Source organism: Pieris napi, chromosome 15, assembly GCF_905475465.1.
Source record: "Pieris napi chromosome 15, ilPieNapi1.2, whole genome shotgun sequence".
In the NCBI taxonomy this organism is placed as follows: Eukaryota; Metazoa; Arthropoda; class Insecta; order Lepidoptera; family Pieridae; genus Pieris; species Pieris napi.
Genome location: NC_062248.1, coordinates 1,911,071 through 1,929,366, shown reverse-complemented (window position 1 = coordinate 1,929,366; position 18,296 = coordinate 1,911,071). Strand labels below are relative to the sequence as shown.

The 18,296-nt window shown below is 32.7% G+C and overlaps 1 protein-coding gene across 1 annotated transcript in view; it reads right to left on the bottom strand.

Moving 5' to 3' along the window:
* Positions 1-18,296, bottom strand: part of LOC125056763 (cardioacceleratory peptide receptor-like) — a 56,390-nt gene that overhangs the window by 21,303 nt on the left and 16,791 nt on the right. Inside the window, exon 2 of the mRNA XM_047660043.1 lies at positions 1,670-1,796. Coding sequence (XP_047515999.1) covers positions 1,670-1,771 — 102 coding nt within the window. The 5' untranslated portion in view covers positions 1,772-1,796. The remainder of the gene's footprint in view (positions 1-1,669; positions 1,797-18,296) is intronic.

Here is an 18,296-nt window from a genome sequence, read left to right as displayed (position 1 = left end):
ACAATTCATTTAACGATTTCGATACTAATGACGTCAAATACGGTTTAAACAGAAATAATACTTGTTCCTATTTAAACACCATTAGAATACTGCGTCTAGACCCATCCTTCAGCGTCCTCTAACAATTAATTGAAACCCAAGTATCTCTACTTTGCCGTGACAAGCAATTTTAAACTTTATGCTTACAGCATAAAAGTCAAATTACCAACAGAGATCCACTTACAATGCACACTTAAATGTGTTGTTCAAATTTAAGTCCTGTGATTTATAACACAAGGTTTATTATTGTACATTTTGGATTAAGTGACAAATTCTGTGTTAATAATGATTCTTGAGATTGAAAGGCCGATTTGTAAGATTTTAGTAGATTTTGAGTGGTATGATTAAAGTTAAGATAAATTGTAACAAAACCGAACTCAGTGTTTATGCTTTGAGCATTATATTTCTCATTTCAATTTATCTTTGAACCCATGCGCTTCATAATTACGCCTGTCAATATCATGTCGTTTTTTAATAGAACAGTGGGCAGAAAAGATGCTCATCTGATGTTTAGTGATACGGCCCATGGACACTATCAATACAGAGGGCTCGCGAGTGGCCGGCCTTTTAAGAATAGGTATGCTTGTTTAAAAAGTTTGTTTTTCATTTAAAATTTTTGAGAGCATTTAGGAAAATAAAATAAATTATTTAAAAAAATTAGAGCCGGCTTCAAAATTCGCATAAATATTAAATTACAATATTTCTTATTTCTATTGATTGGTCTTGTAGTACCGAGATAATAAAATTAATTAATATGTAATGAATTTATTAACCATTACACGGTTTTGAATACGACCATTGTATAACGAATTCTAAAGATTATTGTCAAGTAATATCTCGAAGAATATATCTCTGACTATATATAATAAGTTATTTGTGTTTTTTTATAGAATAGGGGGGCGAGACTACGGACGCCCAAAAATGGCACACATTTTTAGTGGGTGCGTTGAAACAAGTTTATAGTTTGCAAGAATTCTCTTTAATTTAATACAAACTAGCTGACCTGGCTAACTTCGTTCCGCCCTACAACCTTATAATATCGTTGTTACTTTAATTTAACTTATTTTAGGATTTCATTAATGTTAAGTATTACATTAATACAACTTTTTTGCAAATACAGAAATGTTTTATTGCTTGCCATTGCGAAAGAAGAATGGCAGTTTTACACATTAGGCATCTTCTCTCTAGCGTCAATATGGCGATACTGCATGTTAAGCACTTTCTGATATCCAACATCTTTTGATCAGGATCAAAGCATGGTTATGCATCTCCTCATTCACCTCAAGATCGGAATTTCTTGAACTGACACGAATTCGACGTAATGTTTGTAAACGACGTATGTTTTTGCATTCGTAAAATTAATTAATTAATTTATTGTTATTCGATAACTTATCCGATATTTTATTGCTTATTCTGCTATTCGGGACGGAAACAAATCTAACAAATCAAAAACCATGGCAATCGGTCCAGCCGTTCTCGAGTTATAAGTGTTGTAACAAACACGACTTTCTTTTATATATATAGATTATGCTGTGTAATTAGTTTAATTGTTTTTTTTGTTTGTTTCTAGATATGAAATTTCTATTGTAATGCCCGTTGGAAACTTTAAAATAAAAAGCTTGGTACTAACCTGATAGAAATAAAACTTGTTGATGGTGACGTTTTGGGTGCTGTTCCATAGAGTTGCATTCTCGTCTATGTATAGACTGCAGTTGTCACAGACTTCTTCCATGCCGGATTCACATTTTGTTTATTATCTGTGAACAATCGTATATTGCATATCAAAATGGAGATTTAACACTTAAATATTAATAAAAAAAGGTTGATATTAATAGCTATTTTAGTTTAATATAGTTATATTTCGTTTATATAATTTTTTTATTATTATTATTGTTTATACTTTAATACCGATTGATTTATATACAAAAACATACATATAACAAAAAAAAAAAAATTAAAAAGCAGGTTATATAAGTTATAAGGCAACGGGCGGCCTTATCGCTAACAAGCGATTTCTTCCAGGCAACCCTAATGTGGAACAATAAAAAAGAAACACCTACATAGGGTAAATACACCTACAGATAACACGTAACTATAACTACAATAAAATAAAATCTATAGAAAACTAAAAATATGTATAAACAAAAATTTAAATACCAATCAAAAGGTTAACTGTGTTAAAATAATTAATATATATAAGTAGTAGCTAATTACGATAATTTATAATTTTACCGCAAATAATGTTATACTAAATAATAAGTTGTTTATAGAATTCCCTACACAACTTTGATCTCCAATAAATAAATGTATTTGGCATCGCAACGTTAGGACACGTATTGCGACTGAGGAAGAGTTGCTGCATCTGGCACAGGACACCAAAAGAAGAAGAAGAAATAAAATTATAGCTTTTTCTTTCTGTGCATATAAAAAAGCATTTGTGCATGGATGCACGAAAAGTGTTATCAGCTATACAAAGGTTAATTTGCTGTATTAATAAGTGTTAACATATATATTTTCCAATTAATGTAATTGTTCGTACAAGAGGTTTAGGATTGAAATAGCATCGTAACCCCAATACGATAAAACGATTTAGGTTTCCCTCACTTTGTATCGGATACTAGAACGAAATGCTTTCGATAAAGGCACGGGCGATCCCATATAACGTGTCTAGGTTCCAGACTCATTCTGAAAACGGTTGTGGTGCCATAAAAATAATGTATGGCCTTCCCTACGTTAGGCGTAGAACGTAAAAATTTAGTACTCAACTTGTCTCGAAACACATTGAAATAAAACATCTTTAGCTATATTTTATAGGTGTGACACTAAAACAAGAGGACCAAATTAGTCTACTTTGGTAAAAATTTACCGCATTAAACGGTGTTACTATTGCAAAATTAAAAAAAAACACAATACCGACTGACGGACGTTTTCATGGTCATTTAAAAATGGTATCATATCCAATAGTAATCTGTCAACTTCATGGCGTAGAACTTGTTCACTTCGGTGAAAAATACTTATTGTGTATGTGTAAAAAATTCGCGATTTTGTTACTATTTACCGTATGGTGTTAATTACATAGTAAAAACATACTATAAACATTTCAGATTATGAATCAATTCAATTCAAATAAAAAAAATATTAATGTTATTTTAGCTCTTTCCTTGACGTCGAACAGAGAATAAGTATTTATTCCAGGTTCGCTGACCTGGCACAATAACGTAAGCCTGCAGGAAATATTCAAAAGCGACATGTCACTGAGCCTTACAATTAAGGTCGTTCCTGTCTTGCCTTACATTCTTTTGTCAAACATGAAAAAACCTAAAAATATATGATTATACTTCAAATATTGACATTGATATTGATGCTTTGATTGAGAGAATGATGATTATACGTCAATATGTATATTTGATGCCCGGAAGTAAGAATTTACAGTTTGTAAGCACCCTGCCTTAAGATGACGATAAGCATAAAAAGTATATTTGCCCATGCTTTGAACAGTTATGGGGCTTTAAAAAGCCAAACAGAGCAGCATAAAGGATTTATAGTATCCGTAGATACAAAATTATAATTTTGATACAAGTATTTTTATATAAGACTAGCTGACACGACAATCTTTTGTTTTGCTATGTATATTATTTCTACGAAGTTATTTTTTAGTTCAATAATAAAAATACGGGTTGAACGTAGAAGGGTGAAAATTAGGGGTTGTATGTAGTTTTGTATGCTGTATTATAAAAATGAAAAAAATGGGGTGGAGACCCCTTATCACTTGGGGTTTGAAAGATAGATAGTAGCCGACCCTGAGATTTACTGAATACGAATATTAAATTTAATAAAAATCGGTCGAGCCGTTTCGAAGGAGTATGGGAACGAGCATTGTTTTGTCGAGGCCCTTTGATACAGATTGTGTGATGATAGGGTTACCGCGAGGACCTTGTAAATTAAATTAAAAGCACTGATGAAAGCCCTTTCATCTCAGTCAACAAAAACGACGACAAATATGATTACTGTAGACTTGACGAAACATGTTCCAAGTATTTAATTAGCGCTTAGTTGTGAAGGACCTATAAATGTATAAAAAAATTAACAATAAATAGTAATGAATATAGTTAAAATATATGGTGAGGTTAAAATAATGAATGAAACCTAATAGTATTCATTTATTTGATTTTTATATTTTTTATTGCACACTAGTCATCATATCACACAATTTATTATATAAATTTATCGAAATATAAGGATTATTTCTAGAGTAGAGTTTATTCATGGGGAGTAATTCAATGAAACGTAAACGTAAAAACTCGATCAAGAGTGTAGGACTTATGCGTTACCAAGTTAGGAACAAAATAACCAATCACCAATGAAAAAATCAATATATTATTAACTTAATGTACACTTGTGCACGTCAGGAAGAAAACAGTTGGCTTTACAACGAAACAAAACCACGCGTCTATGGCCTCATTGGGATCCAGATTCAACCCAAGTAGACCAGCTACTCACGCCTTCACCGCTCTGCAGCGATCATCCAAACAAACTCCAGCGATTCCTCATGAGATAAAACCCTTCACCTAACTTGTAAATTGAACGAGCCTCTTCCAAATCGCCTACACGTACGAGTCCGAAACAACAGATATCAATGGAAAAAGTTAACTGTCCCATCAACATCTGATAATCAACGCAAAGACGGCCGAATCCATCCATCTTCCTCTCTACGAGCAATGCGGGGCTAGAAAGCAAAGGAGTCTCACACCTAGACTCTAGACTCTAGACTATGCACGGTCTCGAGACTATGCCTATTTTTTCAATGCCTAAATTACGGTTTGTTTATAAGGGGCCTTACTTATGTGTCTTTTGTTTAATTTGCGTCTTGCCTGTTTTCATGGTACAGATACCGAACTTCTTGAGCATTACACAAAGGAGTGGGGGAAAGTTTGTGCATCGCGGGACACAAACGTCAACTGATTTACCAACCACGCGATCGACACGTCACTCTTCCTAGTGATACCTAAAAATCATCAATCTATGACAAGGCGTGGTGTTGCCATTTTAATAAAATAAATGACGGCGTGTATCTTTATAACATTATTTCCAGAATAGTATCTTTTAACTATTTATGTATTTATATAAAACTATATTATAGGATTATAACAGAACACCATCATGATACTTATGTTTTGATGTTTATTTAAGATTTTCATCAAATACCATTAAGCGACGGAACCGCCGGATTATCTAACATAATCACTTAAGTCGTTAATGCATTTACTTTCGCGAAATAATACATTTTAGTAGCTATACGGATTACGCGAAATTAATATATAACCAATTAATTTAACATTTAAATTATTAATTATTGATTTGTATTAAAAACGCTGTTTAAATAGAAAGTATAATTTACCGTTTTGATATTTAAATGTTTTCGTAACAAACGAACTACCTTCCAATTTGTACTATATTTTATATCACACGTAATATCTCGTTCATTAGATATATTAGGAGATAGAAATCTTCTTATTTTTCTCAGTTGTCATTCATACTAGACCAGTGCCGATAATTTTTGAAACCAAAAAAAATTACAGTAGGATGAAACCCATTAGAAAAGGAGGGGAATATGATAAAAATGAAAGGAAAAATAAATTACGGTCGATCTGAGGTCGGGAAGGGGTAGGGGGGGGAGGTTTAAGGGTAAAAAACGGTTTATCTCGATTTCCGGCAAAACTAAAAGTCCTATCGAAGAAAGTTAAATGGCAAAGTTGTAGGTAATAAAAAGATCTAAAACTTTTGTATTCACACATTTTTCACATAACCTCAAAATTTATGTGAAAAATTCAAAAAACCAAGTTTTTGGTTTTTAATTTTTATCTTTTACAAAAATATTTTTTTTTTAACGAAATTTGGTGAAAACTTACCTTTCTATGTTCCAAATACGCTGTAATTTATTTGATTAAAAATATTTATTTTTTCACCTTATTTTGAATTAATATCGAAAAAACACCCTAATTTTCAATCGAAAATTCTGACGTCAAAATTTAAGCTTTTTTAAAAAAGTTGGTGTGCTTTCAGTTCGTTGAAATCTCTACTTTCCTATGGTAAAAAAATATATATATATTACCATAGTAAATCTTCTCAGAAAATGCAAAAAATCGTATGCAGTAACGCCCAGACCCGTCATCCCCTTCCCTACTTCTCTATGAATCTTCTTAAAATTATAATCAGATGCCTATTTATTACTATTTTAAGATAACTTATATATGCCTGAGTGACCTAAAAAAAAATTAGCCTTTAGATGGGCTAAAATTTTCGTATTTCATAGAGAAGTAAGGAAGTGGATGACAGGTCTGGGCGTTACTGCATACGATTTTTTGCGTTTTCTGAGAAGATTTACTATGGTAACATATATATTTTTTTTTACCATAGGAAAGTAGAGATTTCAACGAACTGAAAGCACACCAACTTTTTGAAAAAAGCTTAAATTTTGACGTCAGAATTTTCGATTGAAAATTAGACTGTTTTTTCGATATTAATACAAAATAAGGTGAACAAATAAATATTTTTAATCAAATAAATTACAGTGTATTTGGGACATAGAAAGGTAAGTTTTTACCAAATTTTGTTAAATAAAAAATATTTTTGTTAAAGATAAAAATAAAAAACCAAAAACTTGGTTTTTTGAATTTTTTACATAAATTTTGAGGTGATGTGAAAAATGTGTGAATACAAAAGTTTTAGATCTTTTTATTACCTACAACTTTGCCATTTAACTTTCTTCGATAGGACTTTTAGTTTTGCCGGAAATCGAGATAAACCGTTTTTTACCCTTAAACCTCCCCCCCCCTACCCCTTCCCGACCTCAGATCGACCGTAATTTATTTTTCCTTTCATTTTTATCATATTCCCCTCCTTTTCTAATGGGTTTCATCCTACTGTAATTTTTTTCACTTTTTATTTATTTTAAAGGCTATCTGCACTGGTCTATACGGCATCGAAACAATATTGAATAACCATCCGGGAAAATTTTGCACATTTGAATAACAGCAGCCATGCGATTATGTAGCTCACTTTTCGAAACCGCTGTGTGAGTTCGAAAAGTGAGCTACATAATCGCAAGGCAGGTAATTAAAAGACTCTGTAGTGATATTCTTCATTAGGTCTCAACCTAAGTTCTAAAATAATCACCACAACTAATAAGCTCTTAATGAATCTGTGTTTCTTACCGAAGCAGTATTTGTCGCGTGTATACCATGTGTATACTGTATATATAATATTATAAAAATTACATGTTAGGTTAGCGACATTTTTTAATAATGAACGTCAGATCGATCATTATATCGTACTTACATGACTTATCAAATACTCAAAAATTATAATAATTATTGTTATAAGGAAACAAAAGAGGAATTTAATCAACGTTTTATAATAAGGCCGTATACACTTCAGTACTTATACATCGAATCTTCAGAATTTTAATCTCGGGATTATAAAATGCAATTCAAAGGCACTGACCGTTTTATGTCAAAGAAGATTAACATTACACTACGGAATTTGTATGCCGCCCACACGGGCGCTCCCTGCGGAACCAGAAATGAATTTTCATATATGATTATTCAAAGCGTTATTATACGTAAAAACTTCATTTTTAAAACTACGACGTTTTAAGATGTTTTAATTGTATGCAATCTTACTGCATCAGCAAATTTTCAATTCAATATAACGAGATTTTCTTTGCAATAATTAATTACTAGCTGACTGGGCAAATGTTGTTGTGTCATACTTATAATTCCTAAAAAAAATTTTTTTTTAATTCTTAGATATAAAAAAAGGGATTTGTGTAGGTAGTAGGGTAAAACGTATGACGATATTTAAGATGATAGATATTTAAGTTTGTGGACCAGACCCAAAAACCCTGTTTTTTGTCTAAATATTGTATAGATCCGTATGACCCCATGAAGAACTTTTGTGCATGTTTGTCCGTTTGATAATAACATTAATGAAGAGGTCGCTAAAAATCTTGTTAAAACGTACAATTTATAACAATTATAATTAGACAATCCTCATGCTGGTGGATATGTACAAATCAGACCAGGATTGTCTAATAAATACAACATTATGAGTACCATTTTAATATGATAATATTTTATAAGATCCTTCCGTAGATTGTTACCCTAAACATTTATCGCAAATAACTATTCATGAAAAAATTCTTCATATCACGCTGAATGGACTTGGGAACTAACATAAAACTGAATGTGGATATGAAGGTTGATGATCCAGAGGAGGCTTTTGTGTTTTGAGTTCCATAGTAACAATGTTCTAAGGATTTATAATACGAACAACATCAATAGAAATAGATTTATAATTCTTAATTAGAATTCACGTTTAATGAATTAGAATTCACTTTTAATGAATTAGAATTCACTTTTAATGAATTAGAATTCACTTTTAATGAATTTTAATTAACTACTTATTCAAGAAATAGTCATCTACTAAATGTAGTTTTTCCACTTTAAAGAAAATTGATATTACTACAATAGGTGTTTTTTCTTAACTAGAGGCTTCGCACTGCTTTTGGTTTTTTAAAATATTTAAAACGATTTAAAAAGATCCATTTTTTTAATCCGTTGTTTTTGAGTTAATTTATAAACAAAATACACATTCTCTTTATAATATTGGTTCAGAATAAAATAAAGCTTTGTGATTTAAACGTCAAAGTTAAAAGCCCTTCGATGAGAGGTCTCTTTATCAATAAATCCCTGAATTTAATAATTTATTCAAAAATAAAGGTACGAAATTTTGTTCGAAAATATTTTCAGGATTAGCAACCTTACCTTATGGGCATACGGCTCAATATTGAGGAACAGAAAATGTGATCAATCCAACAGACGATAGGTTTACAAGGTAATTGAGTTTAAAATAAAGCCATAATATTCGTTAATATATTTTTATAAGAGGTATGTATTATTATTAAATAAAAATCAGAATGTTATATAATTTCTCTTTAAGGTTGAAATATTATAATTTATAAAGGATTCAATCTAAAACTCAAAAAATTTAACAAACAAACTCCCTAGTAAGAAAACACAGGAAAATTTAGGCACAAAACACGTACCATAATACGTTTCCCAAAGTCATAAAAGATATTCAAGAAAATTGTTTATCGCGTTAAAAATGCCAAAACGCGGCTAAGGCAAAATCGTGCGTTTGGATAAATCAACGTAATATTACGTATCACGTCACGTGTTGGACTAGAGATGCTTTTGACCGATGACAATCAAACAAAACGCGCTGACGTTCCGTCTTTCATTTTACATTCTTACCCCCCAGGCATGAGGCAACAGTATGAATACGTCTTATTCTGAGAAGAAAAATACTAAATCTTTGACTAAATAACTCTGTCTGTTTCCATCAAAGCGTAAATACAATTTGACAGAAAGAGACGGAAGACTACTTAATTTAAAAGAGTGCAGTTTATTTTTTTGAATGGACGATGCAAATTTTAAATGAACTTTTGTGCAACTTAAGACTTATGGTAACAATTTTGAAAGAATGAATTGTCTTTATAAGATAGCACTAGTAATTTATAAGATAGTACAAAAGAAATATAAAAACGCAATCACTTTAATAAAAAGCGGCCCGAATCACCTTAAGTTCCTGTCGCCAACAACACTAATTATTATCAGTGGGCCCATATTTATCAGTATACGTGGGTAACACTGAAAATGTTTAGAAATGGCCAGTTAGAAACATTGCCAATGAAAACTTTTTTTAATTTCAATTTTAGATCTCTTTGGTAACCTAATGTAGTATATTGCATTCATTTGTCATTTGTTTTAGTGAATTGGCGCCAAATCTAAAACTCTTGTTACACGTGAATATGAACCTAACGCGAGAAAATTTTCGGTCAATGATTTATTATGACTTTCGTTGTGTGCATACTCAACAACAAAGCTATGATAGGCTGCGATTAGCATTTCGTAATTAAGCCCCATGTCGTGCCACTATTTACAATTGGTTTAACGATTTAAAGCGTGGGCCCAATGCTTTTTTCAGTGGTGCCATCGAATGCGACGATGTGTAGAGAGGAATGGAGATTACTTCTAAAACCAATAAAAGTATTGGCAACTTTCTACATTAAGTCGTTTTTCATTTTTGAAACATTTTCAGTGTTATCTAGGTATTATTTACAACTACTTTAATCATTAAAAAAAAAATAACTTCTGTGTTTTGAACACTCCGATTTGATAAAGATTATTAAACCACAAAAGTATCTTTCTTATTAATAATATAAAAATCAAAGAAGTTTCGCAAATTCCAATTTGAGTGAAACGATAAAAAATAGCTTAGTAATTCCCTTAGTAGTCCCTCTATTTGTGTCAAAGGCAAGAAAGAACTTCTATTTCTTAAGGTATTAAGTCTACGTAAAGCCTCATCTCTCTTAATGTGGCAAAGTGCTCAAGAAAAAGTACTAACACAGACTTAATTTGTACAATGATCTTATCGTGTTTTTGCGTATAACTGTGACCTAAAAAACAATTTTACTTCATAGATATTATACATATACTTTTTATTATTATTATTATTAAAGCTTTATTAATCCATACAGATTTTGGTTAGTTTAAAAATAAAATAAAAAATCAGTGGCCCTACAACCTCTTTAGGTCTTGGCCTCAGATTTCTGAATCTGTTTCATGATCATTTTTAAATCTAATCGGCAAGTAGGTGATCAGCCTCCAGTGCCTGACGACTTTCTTTCTATGTGTGCATTGAACATTTGCTTGAACGGTGAAGGAAAACATCGTGAGGAAACCGACATGTCTTAGACCCAAAAAGTTGACGGCGTGTGTCACAAAGGCTAAAGTCCATTGGTGCACAACCGGGGATCGAGCCTACGACCTCAGGTATGAGAGTTGCGCGCTGAAGCCACTAGGGCAACACTGCTCTTTAATGTAAAAAAGGTTAAATGTAATAAAATAAAAATAGGGTGTATTCGAGTACTACGAAACATTACATTAAGTTTATGTTATTTTATATTAGTACATGACGCCCAACGGAGTGAAGATCTCCTCCAAATTTTTCCATGTCAATCACTTCGCTACTATTTTCCAATCCTTTCCCGATATTTCCTTTATTTCTTTCTACTAAAAGTTACCCCACATAAAACATACACGTCTGAAAAATAATAATCGCAGCACAAGTATATTCCCTCTAAAGAAGATTGTATGGGAGCTATGAGGACCTCATTTTTCAGTATAAAAACGGAATATTTCAAGAGAAATTTCACAGACTAGTTTTAGAATTGATCACTAAAAGTAATAAAGTTTTATGAGTTCTGCACTTATCGGTCTTCACCCCTTAAGTTTAAGTGACGTTTCAAGTGACCTTATGATAATTAGTTGCGAAGAAAACTTGAGATTTCACTGAAACTAGGTCAAGTCAAATCGTTCGAGATTTGAATTTCGCGTTGATTTTTTTCTTTTGATTTGTTCCGTGCATATACTCACAACAATCTCGTTTAAAAAAGTGTTGTTACAACTGGGGTACAAGTGCCCAGTGCAATGTAAGGAAATCTATCTATCTTTCCCCGTAGAAAAACAATTCCAATTTTTTTTTTTTTTAATGTAATAGGAGGCAAACGGGCAGGAGGCTCACCTGATGTTAAGTGATACCGCCGTCCATGGACACTCACAATGCCAGAAGGCTCGCAAGTGCGTTGCCGGCCTTTCAAGAATTGGTACGCTCTTTTCTTGAAGGACCCTAAGTCGAATTGGTTCGGAAATACTTCTGTGGGCAGCTGGTTCCACATAGTGGTGGCGCGCGGCAAAAACTGCCTTAGAAAACGCTCTGTTGTGGAACGACGGACGTCGAGGTGATACGGATGGTATATTGTATTTTGCCTTGACGTCCGATGATGAAACTCAGCTGCAGGTATTAGACCGAACAACTCCTCTGAACACTCTCCATGGTAAATGCGGTAGAAGATGCAGAGAGATCCCACATCTCTACGCAGCGCCAAGGGATCAAGCCGCACGGAAAGAACACAGATGCAATAATGTTTATTAGATTTCTGTATCTGTTATCATTTGTTTTTTCTTATTGGCAAGTGGGTCATCAGCCTGTTGTGCCTGTAACCCGTTGACTTTATAGGTCTAAGCCTAGTTCTTACGATGTTTAAAAAGAAAAGTCGACCTTAGAGATAAGTGTGCCAAACCCCTAGACCAAAACTGCTCGTAACGTTTATGGTGAACGAACCTTAACTTATTAAATATTAAACTATATATTATTACAAAGCTTATGGTAGGGGATCCCAAGAGGGGATTTCGGGATTTACTGAAGCGCGGCAGATTAATAATATATAGGGGGATACCTTGTACCCGGTTAAGTACCTCCACGAAATATGAGGCCCATATATAAGGCCGCCCGTGAAGGAGACAGGATCAGATTAGTAAAAAAAAATTGACCATCAGAGATTCCCGAGCGCGTCAGATTAAGGTAGGGTGAGTTAATTACATCCTAAAAAGTGTATATTCCACTAATCTGACAATTTGAGAGTGACGGAAAAAAAGGGGAGGGTAACAAAGTTGTAAAAAAAAACGTCATCTCGACATTCTCGAGCGTAGCTAATTTTTTTTTTATTTTGAATCAAATATAATAATCAATTCAAGAATAATGAAAAATATATAATCTGACGATTTCCGCAAGCCGAAATAACAAAAATTCGTCGATAAAGTTAAATGCGTGCAGCTGCGTGATGCCTACATTTCCTTAAACCGATCGGAATCTACTAAACGGCGTTCTAAATATTTCCCTCAAAATTACATTTCCTGTGAATTTGAACCGATTCGGACCGATAGATTTTGAGAAATTTTGAAAAATCTTAAAAAACTAAGAAATATTTTTTTTTAAAGTGGTTTCTTTATCGATCAACTTCAAAAACTAATCCGCCTTTGAACTTGAAAAACCACGTCGATCGCCACCAAGCTGGTCAAAAGCGGTTGATTCGTTCGAGAGATATCGTGAACGAAAGAAACCCGAAATAGTGTTTTTTCGGGATTACTCCGAAATTTGTGGTTCGATCAATTAAAATTGAAAAAATACTTATGAGAATGATAAAATTGCGTCGAATGCCGCCAACCGCGTGAAAATTGCTTGATCCATTCAAAAGTTATTGCGGTTTGAAAATTCCAAAAATAGTGTTCTATGAAACTTCTATCAGACTTTCGAGCTGGGAGAGCTCAAATGCATAGAAATGTTATTTCTTTGAACTCAGCGAGCTCAAAATATCAATTTTAAGCGCCCAGGAATGGAATTAGAGGGAAGTTGCAGGGATGGCCCTTTAGGTGAACCGTTTTTCGAAAAAATTTTTGTCAGATCAGGCGAATCCCTCTAGATAATCGTCAGATTATGAGACAGTACGTTTAGAACATAAAGATGAACCACATATATCGACGTAGGAAAGCACATTTGCTGTAAGTAGACATATTGCAATTGTTCACCAGAGCCAAAAAACTTTATTAATTTCGGAAAAAAATTAATAGTGTCTGACCTATCCATGATATTGCTACCATTTTTGAAACATATATTTATTTAACTGCCAGTCACCATTTGCAATGTAAACTTTTTATCCAAAGTTACTATAAGTACGTGTTTGGCTAGTTACAGCAAACAGTTTTTTAAATCACAAACCTTTAAAACGCTGTAACTAAGGAAGAAATATGTACGCGCGGAAATATTATCAATTTACAGGCGGTAAATATGCTGTATGCAGTAAATTTATGTATTTGGGTACTTTTAATTGCAATTCAAGATGTAATATTATCTGTTTAGTGTTTATAATTATGATTAGATCTAGAAATGCAGTGGGTCATTTGGTAATGTAATGTTTGGTTGAAATAAAATGTCGTAAATGGTAAAAAAAAACTAAAACTGTAGGTTCCCTAAACTTGCTGTAAGTAAACGAATGTAAAAATCACACGCCGTTGAAATGCTGTAAGTAGCGTTAAGTTTTTAAATGGGAAGAAGTAAGTATTTGTAAAGAAAAAATGCAGTTTTTCTTTTGCTGTAAGTACAAAATGTCTGAAATGACTAGATTTTGGTCTACATACAGCATTTAATCTTTCTAAAAAAAATATAAGTACGGGCGTTTTCAACGGCGTATGTAATTTTTTTTTCATCGTAGAGACACAGGACCCGGGTCATTCGATGCGGCTTTTTTTTCTGATTCTAATGGCAGGAAAAAGTCACTTTAGGTATTTTGTCTACTTACAGCAAATATGCTTTCCTACGTCGATATCTTAATCTGACGTGCTTGAGTATTTCAAAATTGCGTTTTTTTTTTGCAAATTATGAAAATGGCCGTTTGCGTCCCATTGAAATCGTTAGATTAGTGAATGAGAGCTTTTTTTTGGTGCACTTAACACTCCCTTAGAAAATCTAACACGCTCGATAATTTTTATTTTTTTTTCATTTTCAACCCTTAAATACAACCACCCGCATCATGCAAACGATCAGATTAACATACGTACATTATTAAAAATACGTAGGGCATTGATGCTATCAATATCTGACGCGCTCGAGGATGTCCATGCAACAGTTTTTTTTTTACATATTTAACAATCTATAGCCGCTTCCCCCACCGATGAAAAGGTATATATCATATAACATTTTTTTCTTCTTATTATCTGAGCTTTGCATCCCAATAGGTCTCTACGACGCTCGAGTAAATCCCCATTTAGCATCGTGGGTACCATTATAAGGAGACATTTAAGATATCATCAAATTTAAATTATAAAATAATCGTGTCTTATTAAATTAGTGTCGAGTAATAATCCATATGTTTGTTTTGACACACAAGCTAGTTTAATTGTATCTGCATATTTTTTATAAAAATATATATAAAAGCAAAAATTGTTTATCAAAAATGTTATGAAAAACGTCATTTTATTGATCTTAATAACTTTATGTTAAACCAAAAAAGTCTATACTAAATAAAAATTGATTTATTTTAATGTCATATCATAGCTTAAACATTCACCGTTCTCTGATTAACAAAGCAAAATTAAGCTCATATAAAATACATTTGTTGTCCCGGAAATAAGTCTCAAAAAGGTTTTATGCAATAAACCTCCTTTTGACTGACGTAATTAATCAGTGACAAACACCATGTCCCTTTTTAGGGAAAATGTCTCTAAAACAAATCGCAAGCTTTTCTTTTCAAATTTTAATCAGAGAATGGAGATGAACCTTGTGTTTTCAAAACCATTATAATTTTGCTAATTCCTTATCGTCTTTGTTTATTTTCTTTATTAATTTCTAGATTAAAGAACAAAGAAACTGCAACAATGAGTGAAAACAACAATTTAAAAACACAAATTACATCTACGAGTAATCATTAAAATTCTCGTGTCACAATGTTTGTTGCCATACTCCTCCGAAACGGCTCGACCGATTCTTATGAGTCTTATCGAGTCTGAGAATCGGACAACATCTATTTTTCATCCCCCTAAATTTTGATTTTTTAGACGAAACTTTACTTATTTTTTATGATACAGCACACAAAAATACATACAACCCTTAATTGTCACCCCTCTACAATTAACGCCTATTTTTACCCATACTCCTCCGAAACGGCTCGACCGATTCTTATGAGTATTATTGAGTCTGAAAATCGGACAACATCTTTTTTTCATCCCCCTAAATTATGATTTTTTAGACAAAACTTAACTTATTTTTTATGATCCAGCATACAAAAATACATACAACCCTTAATTACCCCTCACCGATCAACCCCTATTTTTTATTATAGTAGATAGTTATTTTTATTGAACTAAAAAAATGCTTCTTAGAAATAATATACATGGCAAAACGACGTTTGCCGGGTCAGCTAGTTTTTTTATAAATATTAGACTCCACAATGTACTACAAATTATTAAACTACAATAATATATTTTATTTCTATTGGCTTAAGAATGTAATAGTGTTTATTAATAGTTCATATACAACGAGCAATGAATCAAATTAAAAATCACATGTCTAATTGTTAACATCCAGTTTCGGACTTTTGAAGTTGATTGAAAAATCCAAAGTCAAATTTTCGCTGAAGTACTCAAGAAAAACTATACCCAGAAGCTAGTATAAATTAAGATTAGCAGGTGCGATAAAACGTATACAAATCTTATTGCAAAAACAACTGCAGTAACATTGTAATACATAAAATGTTGCTCAAATAGAATAAATGTTCTACAAATATTTGCCACGGAAGGAATATTGTATTCTCCGAGTCAAGTGCTGTGAAATATCAAGGATTTTCTATTCAAGAGTTTAAACTTTTAAACTATACTGATGTCTTTTACATTATATGCTTATTATAAATTACGCGATTCCACGTGAAAAAAAAATCAGTAGCACCATCTTTTTAAGTCTGGGCCTCAGATTTCTGTATCTGTTTCATGATCATTTGTTTATCTAATAGGAAAGTAGGTGATCAGCCTCCTGTGCCTGACACACGCCGTCGACTCTTTGGGTCTATGGCCGGTTTCCTCACGATGTTTTCCTTCACCGTTCGAGCGAATGTTAAATGCGCATATAGAAACAAGGTCCATTGGTGCAAAGCCGGGGATAGAACCTACGACCTCAGGCCAACAGCCGACGATGTTAAATAAATTTTCCCGAAAATAATTAATTTATCAGAAAAGAATAAAAACTTAAAATATCTGTCGCTAATCTTGAAAACTGAACAAATTTGTCAGTACTCAGTTTCCTCAACTTGAAAACTATTAATTCATAATAATACACTACTGCTATTACTTCCACATATAGAAAGATATAGCATTGACAGCTCAAGTTAGAGATAAAACTCTAGTAAACTAAAGCAAACTCTAAACTCTCGCAAATACACTGAATTAACAACTATGCGACTGGTAGCATTTTACTTGTATTACCTGAAATCAAAACCTTTTTTTTTTTAGGAAAATTAATAATTTTAAAAAACCCTACAAATTAAGAAAATAATTAAAGGTAAAACGTAGCAGCAATTAACATCTTAACCTTAGTTTACGATATAATTGACCTTGATCGCGTAAATTGCCCAAAGTTGTTTATCTCCAGAGCAAATTTCAAGTTAATGTTTAACTTAATTCCTTTAGGTGAGAAGAAGTAATGGCCTCATAACAATTTACGAGAACTTAAATATTTTGAACCTTACAAATTAGAATTTAATTCTCTTGTTTTTTGTTAATTTTGTTTTATATATGTAGTTTTCCAGGACTCTGCCAATTGATATTAATTAATACGGGTAGGAGTGAATTGAATGAAAATCTATTAATACAAAAAATACTCTATATGGACATATAAATTGTAAAAATGATTGATGATAATTTATTATTTTAGTAACAATAGAGGTGGAAACACTTTATTACAACGCACAATACTATTTTCTATGACTAGAATCATCCGACGCGACCCCATGCGCGCACACGTCACCCAATCATGACATTCCAGATCGATGTGTTTTCGCAACCCGTAACCCGACTTGATCCGATCCATCGCGCACAGTGTGCTTCTTGACAACACCAGATGCCATGCGTCAGTCGTCGAGTTTTTCGCATGAATGTCACATACACACACATTATAACATCAGAAGAAGAAAATACAGATGTAGAAGCAGAAGCTGAACAGTCGCAGAATGAAAAGTACAGTTTGAAAGCATTTTATGACAGTTTTGGTCATAGTATCAGATATGTACCCAAAATTTGCATCAAATCTTCTTCAGACTCGTTATTTATTAAATCAATAGCACAATTAGCACACGGCTATACACCTTCACTATTTTCAGCTAAATGAATTCTGAATTTGCAAGCGTGTCACGGTGGCGCGTGTTGGTAATGTGCATGATGCACATCGGTTGTCGACATGTTGCGTCGCGTGGCGTTTTAATAATGTGTTTCCGCCTTAAGCCCTAGTTTCCTAGACTTTGTAAAAATATGTAGGTTCGGAAGTTAAAACAATAATCAGAATGTTTTATTACAGAAACAAAATCATTATGATAAAATATATAGCTTACACGACATATAAATATAAATTATAATTAAACCAGCTTTACTTACTAACTGTAACCATAATTTATTAGGACCAATGAAGGCTTTTGTAACACTATGATTCATACCAGCAAATGAACTTATCCCGCTACAAAACAGGGGCCGCCTACGCGGCTACGAGTAGCTACAATGCTACGAAGCCACCGGACAGTATTTCCTTGCTACGCT